This window comes from Felis catus, chromosome A2 (assembly GCF_018350175.1).
Source record: "Felis catus isolate Fca126 chromosome A2, F.catus_Fca126_mat1.0, whole genome shotgun sequence".
NCBI lineage: Eukaryota > Metazoa > Chordata > Mammalia > Carnivora > Felidae > Felis > Felis catus.
This window is the reverse complement of record NC_058369.1, coordinates 96,588,107-96,615,137: the sequence shown is the minus strand read 5'-3', so window position 1 is coordinate 96,615,137 and position 27,031 is coordinate 96,588,107. Positions and strand designations below refer to the sequence as shown.

Genomic DNA, 27,031 nt, shown 5'->3' with positions numbered 1-27,031 from the left:
TCCTACTCCTGAATTATTTCCCTTGGATTCTGGAAATCATTCTGTTTTAAAAAAATTTTAATGGCTGTATTTCATTTATATGACTATATTACCAATTCCTATTTATAGTCAGTTAGGGTACTGCCAATTTTTCTTTGATATTATCAACATGCTTCAGCAAATATCTTTGTATAAACATCTTGGTACCAAGTGTTTTGAAATTTTTCACAAAAGAGTCTTAGCAGGAAATTTTCTAGTATTTTCTAGTATTTTCTTTAACTGGAAACTTTCTAGTATGAATTGATACAGTAAAGCATCCTAAAACAAATAAGAAAAACACGACTAATTTGATAGAAAAATGTACAAAAAACGTGAACAGGAATTTCACAGAAGAGGAAGCATAAATAGCCCTAAACCTATGAAAAATATTTCAAAATTTGAAGTATGGCTTCTACTGAATGCGTATCACTTTTGCACCATCGTAAAAATGTTCAACCTCACTAATAGTAAGGGAATGGAAATTACAACCACAGCAAGATAGGATTTCACATGGTCTTGAATGACAAAAATTAGAAAGTCTCTAGGGGCACCTAGGTGGCTCAGTTGGTTAAGTATCTGACTTTGGCTCAGGTCATGATCTCACAGTTCGTGAGTTCAAGCACGGTGTCAAGCTCTGTGCTGACAGCTCAGAGTCTGGAGCCTGCTTTGGATTCTGTGTCTCCCTCTGTCTCTGCCCTTCCCCCACTCGCACTCTGTCTCTCTCTCTCAAAAATAAATAAACATTAAAGTCTCATAATACCAAGAGTTAGCAAGGATGTAGAATAAGGAGAACTCTTACTAACACTACTAATAGGAGTGTAAACTGGTGTGACAACTTTGGGAAACACTATGGCTTATAGATGCCTGTCTTCTCCCTGCACCTTCATGTAGTCTTTTCTGTGTGTGTGTGTGTGTGTGTGTGTGTGTGTGTGTGTGTGTGTATATCCTAATCTCTTCTTACAAGGACACCAGTCATGTTAGATAAGAGCCCACCCTAGTGCCCTCTTTTTAACTTAAATATCTCTTTAAAGACTCTATCTCAGGGCACCTGGGTGGCTCAGTCAGTTAGGTATCTGACTCTTGGTTTTGGCTCAGGTCATGATCTCAGGGTCATGGGACCAGGTCCTGTGTCAGGATATGTGCTGGGCATAGAGCCTGCTTGGGATTCTCTCTCTCCCTCTCTCTCTGCCCTTTCCCTGCTTGCACTGTCTTGCTCTATTTCTCAAAATAAATAAATAAACTTTTTTAAAGACCTTATCTCCAAATACAGTCACGTTCTGAGGTACTGAGGGTTAGGACTTCAACATATGAATTTTGGAGGAACACACTTCATCCCATAACAGGCACTTAAATCACATTGAGATTTTAATGTTTTCTTCTGTATTTATATGTTTTTTCCATAGGGTCCCCACCACCACAATTTCTGAACTCTTATGACTTAAAATACTGTCTGATGAATAGTTTCTAAGCAATGGTTCAATTTTTTTTTTGATAATTTTATGAGGTGTTAACTTTGATATTTTACATCCTTCCAAGTCCAAATAAACCATTCCTGAGCAAAACTGAAACTGACTGAATTTCTAACTTCCTCATTCTGCTTCTTCACTGCTGATCTCACACACGGTCAGAGGAGTCGGCTTATTGGGAGACCAGAGAACTCCACAAGTTCATTGTTTGGATTTCTAAAAGGATCTTACAATCTTATTTCTCCTGCCCACTAGGAAAGGATTAAGAAAACAAAGGTTGAAATCAACAGCTTCAACTTTTCAATATAAAAAGAAGTTTTCAGGAAAATCCTGGTAAGTTACAGAATCAGTAAACCTTTAAATTTTCTGCCGATGGTGTGGCTATTTTTTAAAATCCCAGCTGTACTTTTTATATAAATACTTGTGTTTATACATAAATGATTGCTTGTAAAAATGTTGAAAGTAATTAGAAATATCAATAGATTAAATATGTAGCAACATATTTAACTGAGGCTAACTTTGTGAATGCTCTTCTAGAAAGAAATGTACTGTTAAGTGTACTTGTAGTGGTGAGAACCTTATAGTCCCACAGGGCAGTAGGAAAGACAACAGAAAAACAATGCAAAGTTCAGGAATGTAAACGTTAAAGATTGTAAAGGAACCTGTGGTCATGTGAAACTGTGTAAAATTCTGTCTTCCGTAACTTAAGATGTTATTAGAAGCTTTACATTTAATCAAAGATAACACTCTCCAAAGACTATTTTTATTTGTAAGAAGTCCCTTCACATTCATTTTTTTTTACAGCAATCTAGTTAAAAACTGAAAATGGAAACTTAACCAGGAAATGAAACTTAACTTGTGTTGTGTATGGTTTCGTTTCTTCAGACCAGCAGGGGGAGATGTGTAGCCCTCCCAGACTAGCATCAGAATCCTGCAGAGCCTCTCCCTGATGATCAGCTCTGAGTCCTACGGAACAGGACTGCTTGGGGCATAGATATCTGGGATGCTCTGAGGACGCCCCTGAGATGAGGGTGGGTGGGCACCAGTGCTTGACCCAATGCACTCTGATGATTTGGCATTTCTTGTTCAACACCTAAAGAGAGAAAACTGGAGCAGTTGCCGGAGGATGGCATCCTGTAGCTCCTTTGCTAATAATTAGTGGTATTACTGATAAGATTTGTGTTCACAATTGTTTCAAAACAGGAAGATGAGGGCCCCAAGGAAGCCAGAGTTATGTCAAGTCAATCTCAAAATTTGTCCACACCAGTCATTTTGATCTTTGCTTAGCTCCAACAATATATATGCAGATGCTCTTATAACTGATAAGGTACAAACTATTTTAAAAGCATTATTGAATATAGTAAGTTCAAATCATTATACGTTCACAACTGCTGTCATGAGAGGAGAGGGAGGTTGAGAACCTTTTGACATTATAATAGGTCCAAGATATTAGTAAAGTTTAGTGTATCATATTAAGACAAGGTATTGCCGATTTTTCCATATAACAAAAGGAAAGACTCCAGATTTGGGGAATAAATGTCTGTGACCTTATCTGAGAACAGTGTTTCTATCTCCCTGGTATCTACTGGCAGAATCTGAAGGAAGAGAAAGCTCCCACCTCTTAGGTGGCACAAAGTTACCCTTGCAGCACTGGACACAGCACACAGTGAGTTGCTGGCTGTATAGAAGCATAAAAGCTGTAAGAAGAAGGGATATACTGCAGAGGGAAATTTCTGATGTGCTGCCTCATTCCTAAAATGTTGGGCCTTAAAAAATATTGTTTAAATAAAGTTAAAAAAATTAAAAGGGGTGCCTGGCTGGCTCACAGAAGAACATGTGACTCTTGATCTTGGGGTCGTGAGTTCAAGCCCCACATTGCGTGCAGAGATTACGAAAAATTTAAAAAATAACAAACTTTAGAATGTTGGGCCTTGGTGGAATTGCTATAATCACTGGCTAAAACAAAAGAGAAACCTTGAGTCTGTCCTCTCAGTCTTTGGGATATCCAGAGACAGGGTGGACGGTTAAATTACTGAAAGAGAACTCTGGCTAAGAGAAGTTTTGCAGCAGATCCGAGCAGGGTGTGTCTGTGGGAAGGGGGTAAGTCCCTCACGAGGAGATCAGCTTTCCAGAGCAGAGGCAGCAGATGAGAACAGCAGAGGTGCTGAGGCTCTGACACTGAGGACCCGGAAGAGAGAGAGAGAGAGAGAGAGAGAGAGAGAGAGAGAGAGAGAGAGACCTAGTCCAGTATGAGAAATGACCTTATTTGGAAACTGTGAGTGACACAGCAGAAATGATACAGGATATTATGAAACTAGGGTACCTAGAAGGACTGAAGGAGAAAACATACTTACTAACTTTCCTTTCCTTTTGACAAAATTTCCTTTTCCTTCTTTGTGACCAGGTGATTGAAGTTAGAACTAGTTCTGGCCCTAACGAACAGCCCAGTAAGAATGTCTAGATTTCTGTGTGAGATTCAAGCCGAGTGAAAGAACTGCCCCAGTGAAATGAGCAGTCGTTTGGTCCTTTGACCCACATAGCTAATTCAAGAGTTGTCAAAAATTTATTACTTTAAACTACTCTGAGAAAATGTTGCTCATTCAACAAATTTTTTGTTAAAAGCTACTCTGTGCTAAGCACTGTAAAATAGTAAATACATGTAAAAACTCCTGATCCTCATGAAGTACACAGAAATAATGGGTGGGACAGAAAAAGAAACAAGATAAATAGGTAGGAGTATGTGGAATACTTTATTGTGATAAATCCTAAGTATATATATTTAAGGGAAAAAAGTAACAGAGAAGAACAGGAAATACTGGAGATGGAATAAAGTTTTCAGCAGGCTGGCCACCCATGCCTCAGTAAGAAGGTGACATGTGATGAAAGACTAAGCAAAGGGAAGGAGTGAGCCCTGCAGGTATCTGAGGGCATCCCACAGAGAGGAAGCAAGGACAATGCCAGAAGCAGAAGTAGGTTCTTCCGGCAAGAAACAAGAAGGGGCTGGACCAGCTTTAGAAAGGGAAATGAAAATAAGATTTAATATCAGAAGGGTAACAGGGTGCCAGGTCATGTGAGGCCTTATAGATTATAATAAAGGGCTCAGCTTTCACTCTGAGTCAAATGGTAAGCCACTGGAGGGACTGAACAGAATATTAGCATGTGATTTACATTTGAACAGGGTCACTCTGGCTGCTATTTTGAGAAGTCTCCAGCAGGATCAATAAGAGCAAGGGTGAAACAAGTGAGGGAGCTGCTCCTGACATCCAGGAGAGAGGTGGGGGCTTGGACGGGTTGGTAGTGGTGGAGATGCCAGATGTGTTTTAGAGAGACAACCTACAGGATTTGCACCACATTGAATGTGGAATGTGGCAGAAGGGGAAGAGAATGCCTGCAACAAATTTTTGGATGTTTGTTTAATTTATTAAAAGTATTTAAATACAGGGGTGATGCCATCTTGGTGGAGGATGTTCTTTTCATTATTCTTTCAAATCTTGTACATGTTTGACTTTTCACAATAGGAAGTTAGGGGGAAATCTGTCTCATAGAGTTCCTAAGCAACAATCCAATCAATTCCATTTTAATTTTCTGTGATATCATTTTGTTTTTTGATGTAACAGATTCTCAACAAAAGGCAAACTGGAAAAGGACCAGATCTGTTCTGCCTACATCTGTATTTCCTCACAGATGCTTTCCAGGACATGACTCTTGCAAATTTTCAAGAAAAGACAACTAATCTAATAGCTTGAGATCAAAGAACCTCACAAAGAGTTATTTCAAGTTGCTGATATAAAAAGAAAGTTTTCAGAAAAGTCTCGGTGAGTTTCGAATCATTAAAGATACCTGTTTCATCAAATTTCTTTAAAAAGCTGTCTTTAAAAACTAAGTCTAAAACATAGAGTAGAACTTTGAAAATGAATATATTTTCAAGTGCACATGAGCTATTTCTAATGAAACAATTTTAAAGGAATGAGAAATATTCCTGTTTGTAACATGTATGTGTCGCTAGATGTAACTTGCACTGGCTGCAGAATTCTTTAAAAAAATTTTAACACTTATTTATTTTTGAGAGACAGAGAGAGACAGAGCATGAGCAGCGGAGAGACAAAGAGAGAGGGAGACACAGAATCTGAAGCAGGCTCCGGGCTCTGAGCTGTCAGCACAGAGCGCAACGCGAGGCTCAAACTCACAAACTGTGAGATCATGACCTGAGCCGAAGTCGGACACTTAACCGACTGAGCCACCCAGGTGCCCCTGAAGAATTCTTTAAGAAAGAAACCTTCCAACCACCATGATGCAGAGTGTTTCTGAAAGTGGAAGTCTCCAGAGATGAGTCTAGAAAGACCTAAGTAAAATGTTGATCAGAGGATCAGGAATTGAAGCATAGCAACCTGTGTAGAAAATTATAGCCATGTGCAGCTATGTCAAACCCTGTCCTGTATAACTCAAGATGATATCAAAGTTAAAGATTAGACCCACCGAAGTCTAATTATTTTATTTTTTAAAACATTTATTTATTTACGTAATCTCTACACCCAAAATGGGGCTTGAACTCACAAACCCAAGATCGAGAGTTGTATGTTCTTCTGACTGAACCAGCCAGGCACCTCTAATCATTTTATTTAAGACTTTCCTTTACAACTAGCTTGTACAAAGACTATGGGAGGAAATACATCATTTTAACGTGCACTTCCAGAAAATATAACCAACTTGGAAATACATCATTTTAACGTGCACTTCCAGAAAATATAACCAACCAAATTTCCCTCCATCAGTTTCATTTTGAAGAACAGTAGGCTTGCTGATCTCCAATTGTGAGCATTCTTTACAAGAGGCAAAGATACTTGTGGGCTGCTGAGACCCAGCTTCCTGGAGGCAGGGGTGGGCACCACTGCTTGCCCTAAAAGCTGTTTGGTTTGATCCTTCCTGATCAACCCCAAAGCGAGAAAATAAAAGTCCTTAAGAAATGGATCCTGAGGGCGCCTGGTTGGCTCAGTTGGTTAAGTGTCTAACTCTTGATTTCATTCAGTTCAGGTCATGTCTCACAGTTTGTGAGATCAAGCCCCGTGTCAGGCTCTCTGCTGATGGTGCAGAGCCTGCTTGGGATTCTCTCCTTCCTTTCTCTCTCTCCCTCTCTCTAGAAGAAAGAAAGAAAGAAAGAAAGAAAGAAAGAAAGAAAGAAAGAAAGAAAGAAAGAAAGAAAGAAAGAAAGAAAGAAAGAAAGAAAGAAAGAAAGAAAGAAAGAAAGAAAAGAAAAGAAAGGAAAGAAGGAAGGAAGGAAGGGGTCCTGAATTGAGTACTCATAAGGAGAACTCTGGGGTTCAAAAATTTCCCATAACATAATAAAGGAGATAAGGTAGAGGTCTTCTCCCCAGTTCCAAGCAGAACAACACCTTTATCCATTTCAGACCTTAAGGTTTTACATGCTTTTCTTTTGAAGAAGCAGAACAAAAGCAAACAACAACCAAGACAGCACTGGTTCTGTCCCATGCTCCTATACAATGAAAACAGGTTGGCTGAGAGGAGACATAATTAATCATGACATTGTTTTCTTGATCACAACCCCTCCCCTTTATTTATACTATGTAACTTCTTGTTATACACAAAGGTCCCTCATATTTAAAAAATATGCCAACACTCCAGGACATGAATCTAATCAGATAATGTTCATGAAATGACTTTGTCAGCCTCAGAACAGTGAAATATGTCAAAGTTCTACATAAATGTTAAGGAATCATCACCCAAAACAAGGTTGAATAATAAATACACTGAGCCAAAGAGTTATACCAAAGCATTATTAAAGCATTTTGCCCAAATCATGGCCATCTTGAATTAAATAAATGATCCAAATATGGATCATAGACTATATAAGATGCTTGTATAATTGACAGAGTGCAAAATTTATGTGAAAGCATTACCAAATATATAGTAACTTCAAGTCATTATGAATCGTCTCAGCTCTTATCATAGTAGTGGGCAGCTGAGAAAGTTTTTACTGTTATAAAGGGTCTTCATCTTTGAACAGTGGGGAACCTGTGAGATAAAATACAGATTAAAAACAGATTTGGGGAGGACAGATGCACTTCCAATTTGAGGAGAGTGCTCCCATCTCCCTGTAATTTCCAGCAGAATTCAAACAATAAAGGAGAAAATGTCTCCCTGGCAGGTGGCCCAAAGACCAGCCCTTCCACGTCCCCACATTATACACAGACACACCCTCCTTGTAGAGTGCTGGAGTCTAGTGGGATTGGTATACTCACTGGCTATATCAGAAGAGAAAATCTAGAGCTTTTCCTTGTAATATCTGGGGTACCCAGAGGAGAAGGTGAGAAAGGACTCTGACTAAAAGAAGATATTGCCACAGACCTGGACAGAGCACATCTGTGGAGAATGACAAGAGCATCTCCAGAAGAGATGCCCAGAGATGCGTGGGTCTCCTCTCTAGAGCAGGGAGTTATAGACAGTCTGTTCAAAGAACAGAAACTAAAATAGAATGTATGGACTTAGTAACAGAAGAGAAGTCAAGAAGCAGTACAGTGGTAGATGTGGTTTTAGGAGCTCAAGGAAGCTCTCTTCTGATTGTTTCAGTTTCCTAGTTGCAATAGGAAGCAGGGTTATAGCAGAAAGTGACAATGGTGAGGAGGTGTTGGAGATTTGTGTGAATGTGTGAAATAGCCATTTAAGACAGTGAGAGAGTGAATATAGCAGGGAAACAGGATGGTAGCTCAGAGCATTTAACAGTCTGCTGGAGGACAGTGGTCATGACTGTAATGTGAGACCAGGCAGGTTATGGAGGGTCATGTCCAGCCATGTTCCACCGAGTTGACACAGACAGAGTACAAGAGGAGGGAGGACAGAGCAAGTGATTACAATGAATGAACAAAGAAAATCAAGCTAGTTACAAGGGAGAAGCAGTGAGGAGATGCAGGAGGGAGGTATTTGAATCTGAGATGCTGGAAGGCTTGTAGCCATTAGTGATTCTATTAGTTGGCTAGGGTTGCTGTAACAAAGTACCACAAAGTGAGTGGCTTAAACCACAGAAATGTATTATCTCACAGTTCTGGAGGCTGGAAGTCTTCAAGATCAAGATGTTGGTGAGATTGTTTCCCACAGAGGGCTGTAAACTGGAATATGTTCCTTGCTCTTCTTCTAGCTTCTGGTGGTTTGCTGGCAATCTCTGGCATTCCTTGGCTCACAGATCACCCCTATCCCTGCCTTCTTCTGCACGTGGTGTTCTCCATGTGTGTGTGTGCCTCTGTGTCTGAATTTCCCCTTCCTATAAAGATACCAGTTATACTGAATTAGGGCCCACTCTAATGGCTTCCTGTAAACATCGGCAATGACCCTATGTCCAAAAGGGCTGCATTCCAAGGTAGTGGGGCTAGGACTTTGTCACATCAACCTAAACTTGTCAGGAGGTAATAATTAAGCAAGAGTGTCTATTTGGGACCAAAGAATATGTACTTTGGGATACACAGATTTAGGTAGCAACCCACATAGTGTCCCACTAAGCAAAAGTCAGGGGGTTTTAAGGCAAAAAGGGAATGCTCATATTCATAATGTTGCTTACTAAGGATTTTTGACTGGGGATCTCAGTCGGTTAAGTGTCTGAGTTCAGCTCAGATCATGATCTACAGTTTCTGGGTTCGAGCCCTGCGTTAGACTCTGTGCTGACAGCTTGGAGCCTGGTACCTGCTTCAGATTCTGTGTCTCCCACTCTCTTTGTCCCTCCCCTACTCATGCTCTGTCTCTCTCTGTCTCTCAAAAACAAATAAACATTAAAAAAAATTTTAAAGGGGCACCTGAGTGGCTCAGTCGGTTAAGCGTCCAACTGCGGCCCAGGTCATGATCTTGTAGTTCTTGAGTTCAAGCCCCACGTTTGGCTCTGTGCTGACAGCTCAGAGACTGGAGCCTTCTTCGGATTCTGTGTCTCCCTCTCTCTCTGCCTCTCCCCAATCACACTGTTTCTCTCTCTCTCTCTCTCTCAAAAATAAACATTACAAAAAAATTTTTTAATGTTAAAAAAGAATTTTTGATTGTTTTTGGTGGCAGAAAGCTAATCTTGACTGAATATAACTGATTGCTAAGGCTATCACTAAGTAAAACCTCTTCCTAGCAAGTAGAAAATTTGGGCTAAGTCCTTGCAATACTTTTGATTGGGCCAGGTTTAAAAGTTCATGGTTCCGGGGCGCCTGGGTGGCGCAGTCGGTTAAGCGTCCGACTTCAGCCAGGTCACGATCTCGCGGTCCGTGAGTTCGAGCCCCGCGTCAGGCTCTGGGCTGATGGCTCGGAGCCTGGAGCCTGTTTCCGATTCTGTGTCTTCCTCTCTCTCTGCCTCTCCCCTGTTCATGCTCTGTCTCTCTCTGTCCCAAAAATAAATAAAAACATTGAAAAAAAATTAAAAAAAAAAAAAGTTCATGGTTCCTCCAGTGAGGGCATGTATATGGCCCATCTCCTTAATGGCTCCATTTTAAAACCTCTTGACATAAGTGACGCCCTTTCCTTTCACCTATCACAAACACATAGGTTTTTTGAGGGAGGTGGTCATAATTCAACCCATAACAGTTATCATAAGGTCAATGATGTGACTGTTAAAACTGGAGTTGGGGGGAGGTCAAGATCATTAGACAAGAGGCAGTCAAGAGGGAGAAAGTGTATTGAAGGATCATTTGAGCCACCAAAAATTGTGACAGGAAGTGTCTGAGGGCATGAGTGCCTCTTCCCTTCAGCTACCTACAAAAGGAGGTCAAAATATATTAAAATATATAAAAAAGCAAGTTTGGTTAAACGTCGACTTCAGCTCAGGTCATGATCTCGTGGTGCATTAGTTTGGGCCCCTCATAAGGTTGTCTGCTGACAGCACAGAGCCCGCTTTAGATCCTCTGTCTCCCTCTCTCTCTGCCCCTCCCTCCCCCACCTCTCAAAAATAAAAGTTTAAAAATTTAAAAATAATACAGTAGTCATTTCTTATTCAAACTTTTCTCCAAAGTGACCTCAAAAAATCTTTCATTAGGATTATGTTTACTAATAACTGCTTCTACTATTCCGCATATAGTGCTTGTAAACAGGTAAGGCAGGACCCCTCCCTTCAGCTTATCTGAAATGACACTTAGGACCTCTGCAGAGGAAGCAGGAGGATCCAGGCTCTGGGGTGTGTGGAGTCATCTCCTGGTCAGTAATTCCCTTTGCTCTCGAATTCTCTTTGGCAGAACCAGTACCTGGATCTGGGAGCAGGAGCACAGACAGCCCACTGTGGAGCACCACCACACCCATCTCCTTGGACCCTGTAGATAGGACTTTGGAAGTCCTACCAGGTAGACTATGCCTTACTCCCTTCACTCTGCCCCCCAGACTTGTTCCCTCTACCTGCCTCCCACCCTACTCCAGAAGCCCCACTTTAACTTCACCTGTCCAATGTCCCCACTTTCCTCATAGTGACATTCCTCCCCTCCTCACAGATCCCAGTCCTTTGCCCGTTATTGAGTCTTACACAAAGCACGATCACAATTTATTATTATAAACTGTTTTGAGTGTATGTGTGTGGCTTTTTTTTTCTTTTTTAAATTTGCTCCATTGGATTATAAGTACTATGAAAAAACTTCACATCTGTTTTGGTTACCACTATTTTTCTTGAGCATGATGCCTAACAGGTGCTCAATAAAAATTTGTCGAGTGAATAAACAAATGATACTTATTTCTGGTTGCGATATGTGCACTAATTCTTATGGAACCTCAAAGACCTCTTGGATCTACGCTGTAAAGTGAATGGAATCGATCATATGAAATATGTTTATAATGTTCATTGTGCCAGTAGCTCATAGTTCTGCTAATTGGCTCAGGACTAGGTATGTCCTGCAGACTGAAGGCAAAGTGAAATCATATGGTATTTGTCTTTCTCTGACTGACTTATTTAGCTTAGCATAATACTCCCTAGCTCCATCCACATTGTTACAAATGGAAAGATTTCATTTTTTTATGGCTGAGTAATATTTCATTGCATATTTACCACTTCTTTATCCATTCATCATTTGATACATACTTGAGCTGTTTCCATAGTTTGGCTATTGTAGATAAAGCTGCTATAAATATTGAGGTACATATATTCCTTTGAATTAGTATTTTTGTATTCTTTGAGTAAATACCTAGTAGTGCAATTGCTGGATTGTAGAGTAATTCTATTTTTAACTTTTTGAGAAACATCCATACTGTAATCCAGAGTGGCTGCACCAATTTGCATTCCCACCAATAGTGCAAGATGGTTCCTGTGTCTCCACATGCTCACCAATACCTATTGTTTCTTGTGTTGTTAATTTTAGCCATTCTGACAGGTGTGAGGGGAAATCTCATTGCAGTTTTGATTTGTATCTCCTGATTATCAATGATGTTGAGCATCTTTTCAAATGTCTGTTGGCCATCTGGAACGTCTTCTTTGGAAAAATGTCTATTCATGTCTTCTGCCCATTTTAATTAGATTATTCATTTTTGTGGTGTTGAGTCTATATAGCTCTTTATAGATTTTGGATACTAACCTTTTATAAGATGTCACTTGCAAATATCTTCTCCCATTCCATATGTTGCCTTTTAGTTTTGTTGATCGTTTCCTTTGCCATACAGAAGCTTTTTATTTTGATGAAGTCCCAATAGTTTATATTTGCTTTTGTTTCCCTTGCCTCAGGAGGCATATATAGAAAGAAGTTGCTATGGCCGATGTCAAAGAAGTTACTGCATGTGTTTTCCTCCAGGATTTTTATGGTTTCAGGTTTCACCTTTAGGTCTTTAATCCATTTTGAATTTATTTTTGCTTGGTGCAAAAAGAGGTCCAGTTTCATTCTCTTCCATGTGGCTGTCCAGTTTTACCAACACCATTTGTTGAAGAGACTTTTTCCCATTGGATATTCTTTACTGGGTTTTTTTGAAGATTCATTGACCATATAATTATGGGTTTATTTCTGGGTTTTCTATTCCGTTCCACTGATCTACATATCTATTTTTGTGCCAGTACCACACTGTTTTGATTACTACAGCTTTCTAATATAACTTGAAGTCCAGAATTGTTATGCCTCCAGCTTTGCTTTTTCTTTTTCAAGGTTGCTTTGGCTATTCCAGGTCTTTTGTGGTTCCACACACAAAAAAATTTTTTTCTAATTTTAGAGAGAAAGAGCATGCAACTGGGGGAGTGGGGCAGAGAGAGAGAATGAATCTCAAGCAGGCTCCATGCTCAGCACGGAGCCCAACATGGGGCTCAATCCCACAACCTAGGGATCATGACCTGAGCCAATATCAAGAGTTGGATTTTCAACTGAGATTGAAAATTTCAGATTTTCCAACTAAGCACCAGGCACCCCAGTTCCATACAAATTTTAGGATTATTTGTTCTAATTCTGTGAAAAAATGTTGTTGGTATTTTGATAGGGATTGTATTAAATGTGTAGATTGCTTTGGGTTACATGGACATTTTAACAATATTTGTTCTTCCAGTCCATGAGCATGGAATGTCTTTCCTTTTTTTTTTTTTTTTTTTTTTTTTTTTGCATCACCTTCAATTTCTATCATTAGTGCTTTAAATTCTTCAGAGTACAGGTTTTTTTCACCTGTTTGGTTAGGTTTATTCTCAGGTATCTTATTGTTTTTGGTGCAATTAAAAATGGGATTGATTTTCTCTTCTTGTGGCTTCATTATTGCTGTATAGAAATGCAACATATTTTTGTACATTGATTTTGTATTCTGCAACTCTACTGAATTCATTTATCAGTTCTAGCATTTTTTTTTGGTGAAGTCTTTCAGGTTTTATGAATAGAGTATCATGTCATATGCAAATAGTGAAAGTCTTACTTCTTTCTTACAGATTTGGATGCCTTTTATTTCTTTGTGTTGTCTAAGTCCTGTTGCTAGGACTTCCAGTAATATGTTAAATAACAGTAGTGATAGTGGATATCCCCAACTTGTTCCTGACTGTAGAGGAAAGGCTCTCAATTTTTCCCCATTGAGGATGATATTAGCTGTGGGTTTTTCATATATGGTCTTTATTGTGTTGAAGTATGTTCAGACCTACTAGACCTACTTTGTTGAGGTTTTTATCATAAATGGATGTTGTAGCTTGTCAACTCTTTTTTTGCATATATTGAAATGATAATATGGTTCTTATCCATTATTTTATTAAGGTGGCATATCACATTGATTGATTTGCAAATATTGAACCACTTGGCAACCCAGGAATAAATCCGATTTGATCATGGTGAATAATTTGGGTCCTTTCTCTTTTTGATAAGTCTGGCTAGAGGTTTATTTTATTAATTTTATTATTTTTTTTTTCAAAGAACCAGCTCCTGCTTTCATTGATCTGTTCTATTGTTTTTTAAGTTTATATATCATTTATTTCTGCTCTAATCTTTATTATTTCCTTCCTTCTGCCAGCTTTAGGCTTTTTGTTGTTGTTGTTGTTCTATTTCTAGCTGCTTTAGGTGTAAGGTTAGGCTGTTTATTTGAGATTTTTCTTGCTTTTGAGGTAAGCCTGTATTGTATATACTTCCCTCTTAGGACCACTTTTGCTGCATCCCAAAGACTGTTTGAGATTTCATTTTCATTTGTTTCCATGTATTTTTTAATTCCTTTTTTGATTTCCTGGTTGACCCATTCATTGTTTACTAGCATGTTGTTTAACTGCCATGTATTTGTGATCTTTCCAATTTTTATCTTGTGGTTGACTTCTAGTTTCATAGTGTCATGGTCAGAAAAAGTATGTAGTATGAGTTCAATCTTTTTGTATTTGTTGAGGCCTATTTTGTGACCTAATATGTGACCTATTCTAGAGGATGTTCTGTGAGCACTTGAAAGAATGTATATTCTGCTGTTTGGGGTCAACTTCTGGGATATTTAGGATGATTTGATAGTTAACTACTTGTGTTCATGAGTCATAATGAGTCTAGGGTCCTCCTACTCCGCTGCCATCTTCCTCTCCTTTCTTATTGCAGTTTTTATTTGTAGTTCCCTGATGATAAGTGATGATGAGCATCTTTTTATATGTCTGTTGGCCATCTGTATGTCTTCTTTGGCAAAATGTCTATTCATGTCTTCTCTCCATTTTTAATTGGATTATTTGTTGTTGTTGTTTATAATGACCCATATAAGTTCTTTATATTTTGGATATGAACCCATTATCAGGTATGTAATTTGCAAATATCTCCTCCCATTCAGTAGGTTGTTTTTTAGTTTTATTGATTGTTTCCTTTGTTGTACAGAAGCTTTTTATTTTGATGGGGTCCCAACAGTTTATTTTTGCTTTTGTTTCCCTTGTCTCAGGAGATATATCTGGAAAAATGTTGCTTCATAGGCTGAAATCGTTTTAACAAAGTTAAAAACTCACACTATTTTTCTTATCTAATTTCAGTCAGGCCAGGCCAGTGTGAAATACAGCTAATTCTTTTGGTATCTCTGAGAGCCACAAGAATTGGCCAAGCAAATTGATTTCCCTAACATTTTGCTACCACATCTCTTTTTGTCTTGGTGGCCTAATAGCTTGAGTTCCAAAAGACAGTAGGTGATGAGGTAGCTGATTGCTTCATTGCTATGTAACAAAGATGGCCATCTTCCTAGTTGAGAAAGGAGATTTCTGTTCCCCAACCCACCTCCACTTATCTGGTTTTGTATTTAAAGTTTATTTGCAATATTCAGCTATGGGAATCAATGTCTTGTTACTTAAAATTCTGGTTTTAAATTACAAAAACCCTTGTTGTACCTAGGTGGCTGTCAGGTGAGCTTCCAACTTAAGCTCAGGTCATGATCTTGTGGTTCATGGGTTCTGGCCCCCCGTCAGGCTCTGTGCTGATAGCTCCAAGCCTGGAGCCTGCTTCAGATTCTGTGACTTCCTTTCCCTCTCTCCACCCCTCACCCACTCACACTCTGTCTCTGTCAAATATAAATTTAAAAAAAATTTCAAAAAACAGTTACAAAAACCCAACTTTCACCAAATTAAACCTAAAAGGGATAATTACTATATGGATAAAGGTGTATGTGACCCTAGTTGGAAGCAACTGCTCATTTAATGATAATAATTATAATCACCTAGGAAACAAGGGCACTAATTGGGACTACAAAACATTAGTATCAACTAGTTTTTTTTTTAATTTTTTTTTTTACATTTATTTACTTTTGAGAGACAGAGTGAGACAAAGTGAGAGTGGGGGAGGGGCAGAGAGAGAGGGAGGCACAGGATCGGAAGCAGACTCCAGGCTCTAAGCTGTCAGCACAGAGCCTGACGCGGGGCTCAAACCCACAGACTGTGAGATCATGACCTGAGCTGAAGTCAGACACTGAACTGACTGAGCCACCCAGGCGCCCCAGTATCGACTAGTTTTAAGAGTCATTCTTGAACAATATTTTATATATGTTGTTTGTGTAAAATTATGTACATAATTGACTATGTAATTTCAATCGTTAAGCATAATACTAAAATGCTTATTGTATTACTTTTTCCAAGGAAAAAACTGCAAGCTCGAAATGAGTGAAAAAGTAGAGCTACCCGAAGTGACCAACAACTGGACCAAAGAGCATGTGAAACAATGGGTAACCAAAGACCTTAAGATTGATGAGAAATATGGGCAGATTCTGATCGATGAAGAAGTAACTGGATTAGTCCTGCAGGAATTAACTGAGATGGACCTTAGAGAAATGGGGCTACCACGGGGTCCAGCACTTTTGATAAAACGTACATATAACAGATTGAATAATAGGTACCCCGAAAGTAACAATCAGGATTCTGGACAATTAGATCACACAAAACCATCCCTACAAGAACACCCAAAAAAGCCACAACAGACAAAAAAGGAAGATGAAAAATCAGAGTTACCCAATTTTAATCATGATCTCAGAGAGATCAGAGATACCAAAAAACAAAAATCAATTCTTTCAAAAGAAGATACATTAAATGGAGGAAGAACCACTGAAGACCAAAATCAGGATAAGCTAGAAACTGAACAGTTGACTTGTATGCCATATCCTTTTGATCAGTTCCATAACAGCCAACGTTACATAGAACATAGTATTCTACAACCTGAAACTGGCCCACTCAATCTCATAGACCCAATACATGAGTTCAAAGCCCTCACAAATACAGAAGCAGCCACAGAAAAGGACATTAAGATGAAATTTAGCAATGAAGTCTTCCGATTTGCAGCAGCTTGTATTAATTCACGCACCAATGGCACCATCCATTTTGGAGTTAAGAACAAACCCCATGGACAAATTGTTGGTGTGAAAGTCACCAGTAAAGATGCCTTCATTGACCACTTCAATATAACGATCAGACAATACTTTGAAGATGAGGTCAATGAAGCCAAGAAGTGCATTCGGGAACCAAGGTTTGTGGAAGTTCTACTGCAGAACAATACACCATCTGACAGATTTGTCATAGAAGTAGATGTTATTCCAAAACACTCTGTGTGTGAAGAAAAGTATTTCTTAATTAGGATGCAAAACTGTAAAAATGAAACATGGAAACCAAACCAAGATCTTTCACTGTTTGTGAGAGATGGGGCCAGCTCTAAGGATATCCTGGCCAATGTTAAGCAACGGGATATAGCTTACAAAGCATTTTTACAAAATTTAAAGTCACTAGCAGCATCTAGAAAAGAGGCTGAAGAAGAATATGAGGTGAAGGCAAATAAGAAGGAGAGTGAAGGACAAAAGCTTATCAAACTTCTCATAGGCAACCGAGACTCACTGGATAATTCATATTACAGCTGGTACATTCTTGTAACAAATAAATGCCATCCAAACCAAACAAATAACTTAGATTTTCTAAAGGAAATGAAGTGGTTTGCTGTGTTGGAGTTTGATCCTGAATCTGTGAGCAAGGGGGTGGCCAAAGTTTACAAAAAAAGCCGAGTAGCAAATCTTCACTTTCCAAATCAGTTTGAAGAAAAGACAAATAACATAAGGGAGAAAATTTCTAGTTTAAATCTTTACCAGCAGCCCAGCTGGATCTTCTGCAATGGCAGATCAGACTTGAAAAATGAGAGCCATAAGCCTCTAGAACCACACTTATGGCATAGAGAAAGAGCTTCTGAAGTCAGAAAGTTGATTTTATTTCTCACAGATGAAAATATAATGACAAGAGGGAAATTTTTGGTAGTGTTTCTATTACTCTCTCCAGTGGAAAGCCCAGGAGATCCCCTCATTGAAACTTTCTGTGCTTTCTATCAAGCTCTCAGAGGAATGGAAAATATATTGTGTATCTGTGTAAACTCACAGATTTATCAACGATGGAAAGATCTGCTACAAACAAGACTGACAATGGCAGATGAATTAACAAACCACAGTATTTCCACTTTAAATTTAGAACTGATAAACAGTACTATTCTTAAACTAAAACCAGTGACTCAGTCATCAAGAAGATTTTTGCCTTCCCATGGATTTTCTTCCGTTATCTTAGAGAAAAAGGAAGAGGATATCTTGACTGCACTGGAAATCCTCTGTGAAAATGAGTGTAAAGACACAGACATAGAGAAAGATAAATCTAAATTCCAAGAATTTAAGACATCAAAAGAGGAACACTTTTATCGAGGTGGCAAAGTATCCTGGTGGAACTTCTATTTTTCTTCTGAAAACTATTCTTCAGCTTTTGTCAAAAGAGATAGTTATGAAAAGCTTAAAGATCTGATACAGTGCTGGGCAGACTCTCCTAAACCAGTATTTGCAAAAATTATCAATCTTTATCATCATCCAGGCTGTGGGGGTACTACGTTAGCTATGAATGTCCTCTGGGACCTAAAGAAAAACTTTAGATGTGCTGTGTTAAAAAACAAAACAACTGATTTTGCAGAAATTGTAGAACAAGTGACCAAACTGATTACCTATAAGGCAACCAGCCATGAAGACTACTTTCCTGTACTTCTCCTTGTGGATGATTTTGAAGACCAGGAAAATGTTTATGTCCTGCAGAATGCCATCGATTCCATTTTAGCAGAGAAGGGCTTGAGATATGAAAAAACACTGGTAATTATCCTCAACTGCATGAGATCCCAGAATCCTGATGAGACTGCAAAATTAGCAGACAGTGTTGCACTAACCTACCAACTTTCTCCTAAGGAACAAAGAGCTTTTGAGGCTAAACTGGAAGAAATTGAAAAGCAACACAAGAACTGTGAAAACTTTTATTCCTTCATGATCATGAAGAGCAATTTTAATGAAATGTACATAGAAAAGGTAGTCAAGAATATCCTAAAAGGACAGAATGTTGACAGCAAGGAAGCACAACTCATCTCCTTCCTGGCTTTACTCAACTCTTATGTTACTGATTCTACAATTTCAGTGTCACAGTGTGAAATATTTTTGGGAATCATATACACTAGTATACCCTGGGAACCTGAAAGCCTAGAGGATAAGATGGGAGCCTATTCTACACTTCTAATAAACACAGAAGTTGCAGATTTTGGGAGATACACAGGTGTGCGCATCATTCATCCTTTGATTGCCATTTTCTGTCTGAAAGAACTAGAAGAAAGCTATAACTTGACTAAATGTCAAATTGCATTGAAGATCTTAAATGAAAATTTATTCTATGTTTCTGGAATAGGAAGAGAAAAATTTCAACATGATGTGCAAACTCTTCTGCTTACAAGACAGCGCAAGGAGTATGGAGATGAAACAGACACTTTGTTTGCCCCGTTAATCGAAGCTTTAAAGAATGAAGAAATTGAAAAGGTCTTGGTGGCAGGGAGTGTTCGATTCCCACAAAATGCATTCATTTGTCAGGCCTTAGCAAGATATTTCTACATTAAAGAAAAGAATTTTAATATTGCTCTGGATTGGGCAAATCAGGCCAAGAAGAGAGCATCTAAAAATTCCTATATCTCAGATACACTTGGTCAAGTCTACAAAAGTCAAATCAAATGGTGGTGGGATGAAAGGAAGAACTCCAAGGATATTACTGTTAATGATCTGATTACTGTTAATGATCTAACATATCTCCTGGAAGCTGCTGAAAATGCCTCAAGAGCCTTCAAAAAATCCCAAGAGCAAACTGAGAGGAAAGGCTATGAAACAGAGGCCTGGGCACCACAGAAGTTGCAAAGAAAATATGACACATACAATACAGCCGGTTTCTTGGGTGAAATCGAAGTTGGTCTTTACACTATTCAGATTCTCCAGCTCACTCCCTATTTCCTCAAAGAAAATGAATTATCTAAAAAAGCTCTGGTAGAATTTTTATCAGGAAAGGGACTTACTCCCATAAATCCAAAATGTGAATATTATTTGGCTCTTAGCAAGTTCACACCCTACTTACAAGATTTACAATCAGATTTGAAAAGGTGTTTTGACTTCCTTGATGATTATATTGTTCTTTTGAAAATGAAGAACACCCAAAAAGAAATAGTAGAAATCTCATTAAGGAAAAAAATCGCTCGTTGTTTCAGGAAATACATGGAACTTTTCTGCCATTCGGATTTCGGTCCATTACAGGGCAAAGAGAGTGAGTTTCTCCAAGAAGAGAAATGCAGGAAAGGTTTAGAAGCTTTGAGAGCAGATAGGTTTTCTGGACTCCTGGAATATCTTAATCCAAATCACAAAGACGCTGCAACCAATATGGAAAATATAGTGAACAAATATTTTTTCCTATTGAAGCAAAACCCAACTAAACACCTGGCAAAGGAGAAACTAAATTTCATTTTAGCCAACATTATTCTTAATTGTCTAAAACCCCACTCCAAATCCATTCAACCACTTACCACACTGAAAAAACAGCTCCGAGAAGTGTTGCAAGTCATAGGACTAAGTCATCAATATCCAGACCCTTATTTCTTGGCCTGCCTTCTGTTCTGGCCAGAAAATCAAGACCTAGATGAAGATTCCAAACTAATGGAAAAGTATGTTTCATCCTTAAACAGAACCTTCAAGAGACAGTACAGGAGCATGTGCAGGTCCAAGCAGGCAAGCACACTCTTTTATCTGGGGAAGAAGAAGGGTCTCCACAGTCTTGTTCACAAGGCTGAGCTAGAGCAATACTTCAATAAAGTACAAAATATAAATTCTCTCGGGCAGAGTGGTGACGTTTGGAAAAAAAAAGAAGTCAAAGACCTCCTGTGTCGTCTAACTGGTCAGGCTGAAGGCAAGCTAATCTCTATGGAATATGGAACAGAGAAAAAAATTAAAATACCAGTAACACCTGTTTATTCAGGTCCACTCAGAAGCGGTGGAAACATAGAAAGAGTGTCCTTCTACCTAGGATTTTCCATGGAAGGCCCTCTAGCATATGACATAGAAGTAATTTAAGAAGACATATTAACTCAAATATGTTTATTCATCTCTCTCTGTGATTTTATTCCCTCTCTCTAATCCCATGGCATTTTAATAACATTATTGGCTTATCTGCAATCACAGATTCTGCGTTTGTCTCCCTGAATGAATTATAATTTTTGAGGGCATGAAGTGTGTCTACACAGAGTTTGGTACACAGCAGAGTTGACTGTTCATTGTTTTAAATATGCATTTTCAGACTTATATTCTGTTGGTATTCACTGGTCACATTAGAGCTGGCTATAGATCAATAAAATCTGTTTTAATTCTATCACTCTTATGAATATTCTGAATTGTGAATTATTTATTCACTGTGAAAGCAGAGACTTAAATAAGATGAATATGAAAGGAAAAGCCCCTCCTGTGTTTGGAAATCAGACCCAGAGATCCACACCAGAGTGCCACCTACCTCATCTTGGTATCAATAAAAATGTATAGAAGGTAAATATTTTGTTCTCTTTCCTACCTACCCCTCTACCTATCTATATAAATACACACTTCCTTGTACCCCTTGCCCTTCTCCCAACTTCTTGCTTCAGGAGGGGGAAACAGAAAACAAAGTAGTCACAAGCTTGAACTCCCTTTGCCCCCTTGCTCCCATTTACAGATAAATCTGTTTCTACAGCCATTCTTGCTTCCTGTCAACATAGTCTTATCTCCACCTGTTCTTTAGAGCCCATCTCCCTTGGCTTCTTTTTTCCATTCACTGCCCTCTTTTCTCTTTTGACTTCTCAACCTGTGCTATATACATGCTATTTTCTCTATCAAATATTCCCTTATTTTCATCCAACATTTTCCATATGACTATTCTGATTTGTCCATCACAACTCAGTTTGAATCAACTCCACCAGAAAGTCTTCCCTGACCCTAGAGCCCCTGCCGTAACTTCCTCATGGCAATATGTGTTCCCAACTTTCCAGAATGCAATCCTAGAAGCTTGGCCCTAGACTTAAACCAAGCAGAACAGCCTCAAACAGCATTCTAGAGCTTGGATTTTAAGAGATAGCCATTGCCTATAAAGTAAAACACATGCTAATATAGATTAAATTAAATACTTAACAAATACATGTTTATTTATCTACTTCCTATCTCCTTAGTAACTTAGATAGTCCAGATTGCAAAACCTATTCCTCTTGTCATCTAGAGATCTATTCCCTATCAGGGTTCTTTTCACCAGTATTTCTGTGAATCTCTGAGGAATGCTCACATGGTCCACAAACATGTCCCTGTTGCTAGAAGCCACATCTGCTGCTGATCTTGCTCCAGACTGCTGCCTCCCTTTTCTGCAGCCCACCTGTCCATTTGGTGGGCTTCCAAGTGTCCACACACCCCTGGACATAGGCTGGACCCTAAACCTTCATAGCTCAGCTAAGACTGGGCTACAACATTTAGCAACACTTAACTAATGGGTTGACATAAGAGAAAAAAGTTCTGATAGAAGGAAGAAAAATTGTTAAATATTCCTATTATCCACAGGCCTATTATCCACAGGCCCAGCTCCTCTACAAGGTTTTTTAGGGATCTTCTCTTTTCTCAACCTGCTTTTATTTATCCAATCACAAAAGGCTATTTATTTTTATGAATCACCAAATGAATAATGTTTTATTGATCTAAGATGGGTATGTTTTACCAAGTTTTCTTAGGCCTTTTTGAATTTTTTTTTTTTTTTTAAGTAGAGGCTTGAACTCACAACCCTGATATCAAGACCTGAGCTGAGATTGAGAGTCAGATGCTTAACCAACTGAGCCACCCAAGTGCCCCAGGCCTTCTTTAATTTAAATATTAGCTATCTTTGTCACTCCTTGTCAGTCTTTGGTTAAAGGAATTTACTAACTCAGTGATACTCTAATTCAAGCCCTGTCCCCTAATCATACAACATTAGTGTTCTCACACTGTATTGTTTACCTCTTTTCCAATACTCATCTTCACAAGTAGGTATGCTGCAGTACATCAGTTTATATGATTTTAAATAAAACCAGTATTTCCCCAATACTTGAAAAACTATCACATTGAGAACAAGGAACTGAACAGTTAGATGAAAATGAAACCAAAAACCAAAAAACTATAGTTCATTACTCATAACCCTGTTAAATATGAGCTGAAAAAAATTATAACCCAAGATGTTTTTTTCAGATAACTTAAAATGTTTTATTTTGTCATTCTTATTTGAGAGAAAATATTATTTCTGAGTCTGAAATATGTGTGAGTGACCTGAGAGGCAGAATGTCTTCAAACATGGTTGACTTGCACTGAGCACTGTGAAGCCACATTCCATTATCTCATGAGGGGTGGATAAATGCTGACACTTTGGATCACCAAATCCCTTGAGGAACAATCATTCTATTTTCCAGTATTAGCAATACTTTCCATATTTTCTCAAAATACATGACTACATAAACAAAGAGACTGGATTAGAGAAAAATTTACATTAAGCTTGGTATCACTATAAAGGGATTACCGGTATATTAGTTTGGAAATACTCATGATATGAATTACACAAACAATGTGGGATTTATAATCATGTGAATTATACTTAAAGTTACCAAACAGACTCTTAACAAAGCAACAAGCAAGAAGAAAAAAAAAAAATTAAGTAAGTACTACACCCATCGTGGAGCCCAACACAGGGCTTGAACTCATTACACTGAGATCAACACCTGAACTGAGATCAAAAGTCAGATGCCTAATCAACTGAGCCACCCAGGCGCCCCAAGAAGGAAGAAATTTTTAAAGAGAAGTCAAAGGTCAAAGTTTTCTGCTTAAAGCTGAATAACCCTTGGGTAAATAAAGCATATCTATATGCTCTAGGTCTAACCAATCTTTTTCTTTTTCTTTTTTTTTAAACATTCTGTGGAATAGAGACTCTATTGTCCAAACATGACTTGTCCCTCTGTGAAAGCTGAGCCTTCCAGGGTGGACAGTTGGCAACGTTGTATCTGACCCTCACAGGGCACAAGCCAGTTCCTAAAGGGAGTCAGATCTTCAAGAAGCCTCATGTGTCTTAAAGACTAGAGATGTGTGTTGGCCATAAATAGGCACAGGAAGATCCAAATTGTTCTTACCATCTTAGAAAAGTGGAAAGTAGCATTACAAATGAATCATGGCATACAATTTATAGGCTCATCTAGAAAGGATAATTAGTAAAAGGTAGAGAATTAATAGGCAATATCCATGTGGTCTGCTCTTACTTAAAAAGTACCAACTATGTGCTAAGAAACAATATCTGCTTGGTAGGATACAACATCCACATGTAACCCTCATAATGTCACTTTACCTTGTTCTTTCAGCCAATTGTATTAAGTTTCTAACTACCTACCCAATATGCTTAAAACACATTCATTTTACTGGCTCATCTTGGGAGTTTTGAAATGATATTCATTACAGATACTGTAAAAATATAAACATTTGCCAGTGGGTGCTACAGCTTAATCCCGTTAAGATGGTAAGAACATATTAGCTAATTCTAACATCAGGCCAGGAACTATGGGTACTAATTAAACTAAAACATCAGTTACTCACAGATGTGGTAGAGTAAAACTGTGATGCTTGGCAGCCTATGACTCTTCATATTGATGTGCCAAGTATCATTTTTTCTTTATTTCTAAACTTTCCAGGTGAAATGACATCAGTTCCTTGTTTCATTTTGACTTATACAAAAGACGGACACAAAGTCAAAGTCAAATTTAGACAAAGGCTTGACAGTTTCTTATAAAGTAAAAGGTGTGCCTATTACATCCAGTAATCCCATGCCAAGGTATTTACATAATAAAATGAAGACATATGTCCATAAAAAGACTTGTACAAAAATAGTCACAGCAGTTTTAAGCATGACTGCCAAAAACGGAAATAACTCAAACGTCTATTTAAAGGAAATTGGATAAACAAATTGGGAAATATTGACAAAAACAGAATACTATTCAGCAATAAAAAGGAGCAAACTAATGATACATGCAACACTAGGACCAATCACAATGACATTACATTGAATTTAAAAGAAGCCAGTCACAAAAGAGTTCATACTATATGATTCCTTGTATATGAACATTTGGAAACTAATCTATGGTAAAAAACCAAACAAACAAAAAAAAACCCAAAAAACAAAACAGAAGAGTGTTTTCCTCTTCAGGGGGTTAGGAGTAACCAGGGAGGGACATGCTATTACAGAAATGTTCTATGTCTACATTGGGGTGGGGGGATGCTACAGTTTGTCAAGCCATTTGCCAAAACTTTACATTTAATAAACATGCACTCCAATTCTATCTCAGGGAAGCTATAGCTAAAATAAGAGTAGGAGAAGTGAAAAAGAGAGAGAGAATAGCAGAATGTTAATAGCTTTGAAGCTGGGTGATATATACAAAGGTGTTCATTATGCTATTTTGTTTACTTGGTTTTTATTTGAAATTTTCCAAAGAAAAAGGTTTCAAAATTATGCTAAAAGTCTATTTAGTGATGTAAGAAAGAAGCTATATTTTGCTGAGTAGAAAAACACAATATTGAATGACCCATGCTTCTACTGTTGGACAAATATTTGCCTACCCATAAAACACTGGGAGATTTTATACAAAAGTGTTAACAACTTTGAATGGGGGTATAAGATCCAGGTGTCTTATGTTTTTCTTTCTTTCTAGTTGTTTCTGATTTTTTTTAATTGAACACATATTAGTTTTTCAATTAAAAAAAAATACGACATAGGGGTACCTGAGTGCTCAGTCGGTTAAGCGTCCGACCTCAGCTCAGGTCATGATCTCATAGTTCGTAAGTTTGAGCCCTGCATTGGGCTCTCTGCTGTAGGCAAAGAGCCAGCTTTTGATCCTGTCCTCTACTCTCTCTGCCTCTCGCTAGCTCATTCTCTCTCTCTCTCTCACACACACACACAAAATAAATAAATAAAATTTAAAAAAAAAAGAAAGAAAAATACACAGTAAATGTTACATTAAAAAAAAATAACCAAGATGGGAATGCAATCTGGTGTAGCCACTCTGGAAAACAGTATTGAGGTTCTTCAAAAAACTAAAAATAGAACTACCCTATGACCCAGCCATTGCACTACTAGGCATTTATCCACGGGATACAGGTGTGCTGTTTCAAAGGGACACATGCACCCCCATGTTTATAGCAGCACTATCAACAATAGCCAAAGTATGGAAAGAGCCCAAATGTCCATCGATGGATGAATGGATAAAGAAAATGTATATATATACAATGGAGTATTACTCGGCAATCAAAGAGAATGAAATCTTGCCATTTGCAACTACGTGAATGGAACTGGAGGGTATTATGCTAAGTGAAATTAGTCAGTCAGAGAAAGACAAATATCATATGACTTCACTCATATGAGGACTTTAAGATACAAAACAGATGAACATAAGGGAAGGTAAACAAAAATAATATAAAAACAGGGAGGGGGACAAAACAGAAGAGACTCGTAAATATGGAGAACAAACTGAGGGTTACAGGAGGGGGTGTGGGAAGGGGATGGGCTAATTGGGTAAGGGACACTAAGGAATCTACTCCTGAAATCACTGTTGCACTATATGCTAACTAATTCGGATGTAAATTTTAAAAAATAAAAAATAAAAAAAAACAAGAACAGCAATGGAAAAAAATTAAAAGTATTGTTCCTAGATACTCTCAAACAATAAGAAAAGAGGGGAAAAGAGTGACCAGGACCCTTGGATAAAACCTGCCTCATAGGCTAAGAGGATTCTTGGTATTGTAATTTGGCAATACTTCCTTCATCAAAGAGAAAGAGGAACATGATAAAATGTAAAACCTTTGGTGGTTCGGTTCCTAAGATAAATTTCATATAAAAACAAGAGAAAGTAATAATAGCAAGAGATATTCTACAAAGTCTTTCTTGGTCATGAAGATTTTTTCTGTGCTTGCTGTTTTATAATAATTTTATCAAGAAATAGGGAAAACACCTCCTCACACCATCCCCACAAAGACCACAAGTGAATTAAGAGAAAAACATTGAAAAGATGCTATCCAGGGAGCTTAACTTTAAGTAATCTTCTTTTAAGAAAGGGGTCCTCACTGTCTGGATTATGAAAATAATTTTTTTTTTAAAAAAAATATTTATGGGGGGGGGGGGGGTCCTGGGCAGCTCAGTCAGCTGAGCTTCCGACTTTGGCTCAGGTCATGATCTCACAGTTAGTGAGTTCGAGCCCCACGTCAGGCTCTGTGCTGACAGCTCAGAGCCTGGAGCCTGCTTCAGGTTCTGTGTCTCCCTCTCTCTTTCCCCTCCTCCACTCGCA

General features: G+C 38.3%; 1 protein-coding gene and 1 long non-coding RNA gene across 3 annotated transcripts in view; one reads left to right on the top strand and one right to left on the bottom strand.

Moving 5' to 3' along the window:
* The window catches only part of LOC123383875, a 123,932-nt gene that overhangs the window by 58,741 nt on the left and 38,160 nt on the right, over window positions 1-27,031 (bottom strand). The gene's annotated exons all lie outside the window — the stretch shown is intronic.
* SAMD9L (sterile alpha motif domain containing 9 like) lies at window positions 1,607-21,054 on the top strand. Of its 2 annotated transcripts, XM_003982747.5 has the most exons (4): window positions 1,607-1,817; window positions 5,102-5,299; window positions 10,691-10,795; window positions 15,958-21,054. In XM_003982747.5, exon 4 carries the CDS (start codon window positions 15,978-15,980, stop codon window positions 20,748-20,750), a length of 4,773 nt encoding a protein of 1,590 aa, XP_003982796.1. In that variant the 5' UTR covers window positions 1,607-1,817; window positions 5,102-5,299; window positions 10,691-10,795; window positions 15,958-15,977; the 3' UTR covers window positions 20,751-21,054. The 2 variants fall into 2 exon arrangements, with proteins under 2 accessions (XP_003982796.1, XP_044908309.1); XM_045052374.1 differs by lacking the exon at window positions 5,102-5,299.

Coding starts and splice junctions, on each gene's coding strand:
- SAMD9L (XM_045052374.1), top strand. CDS start 15,978: ATGAGTGAAAAAGTAGAGCTACCCGAAGTGACCAACAACTGGACCAAA.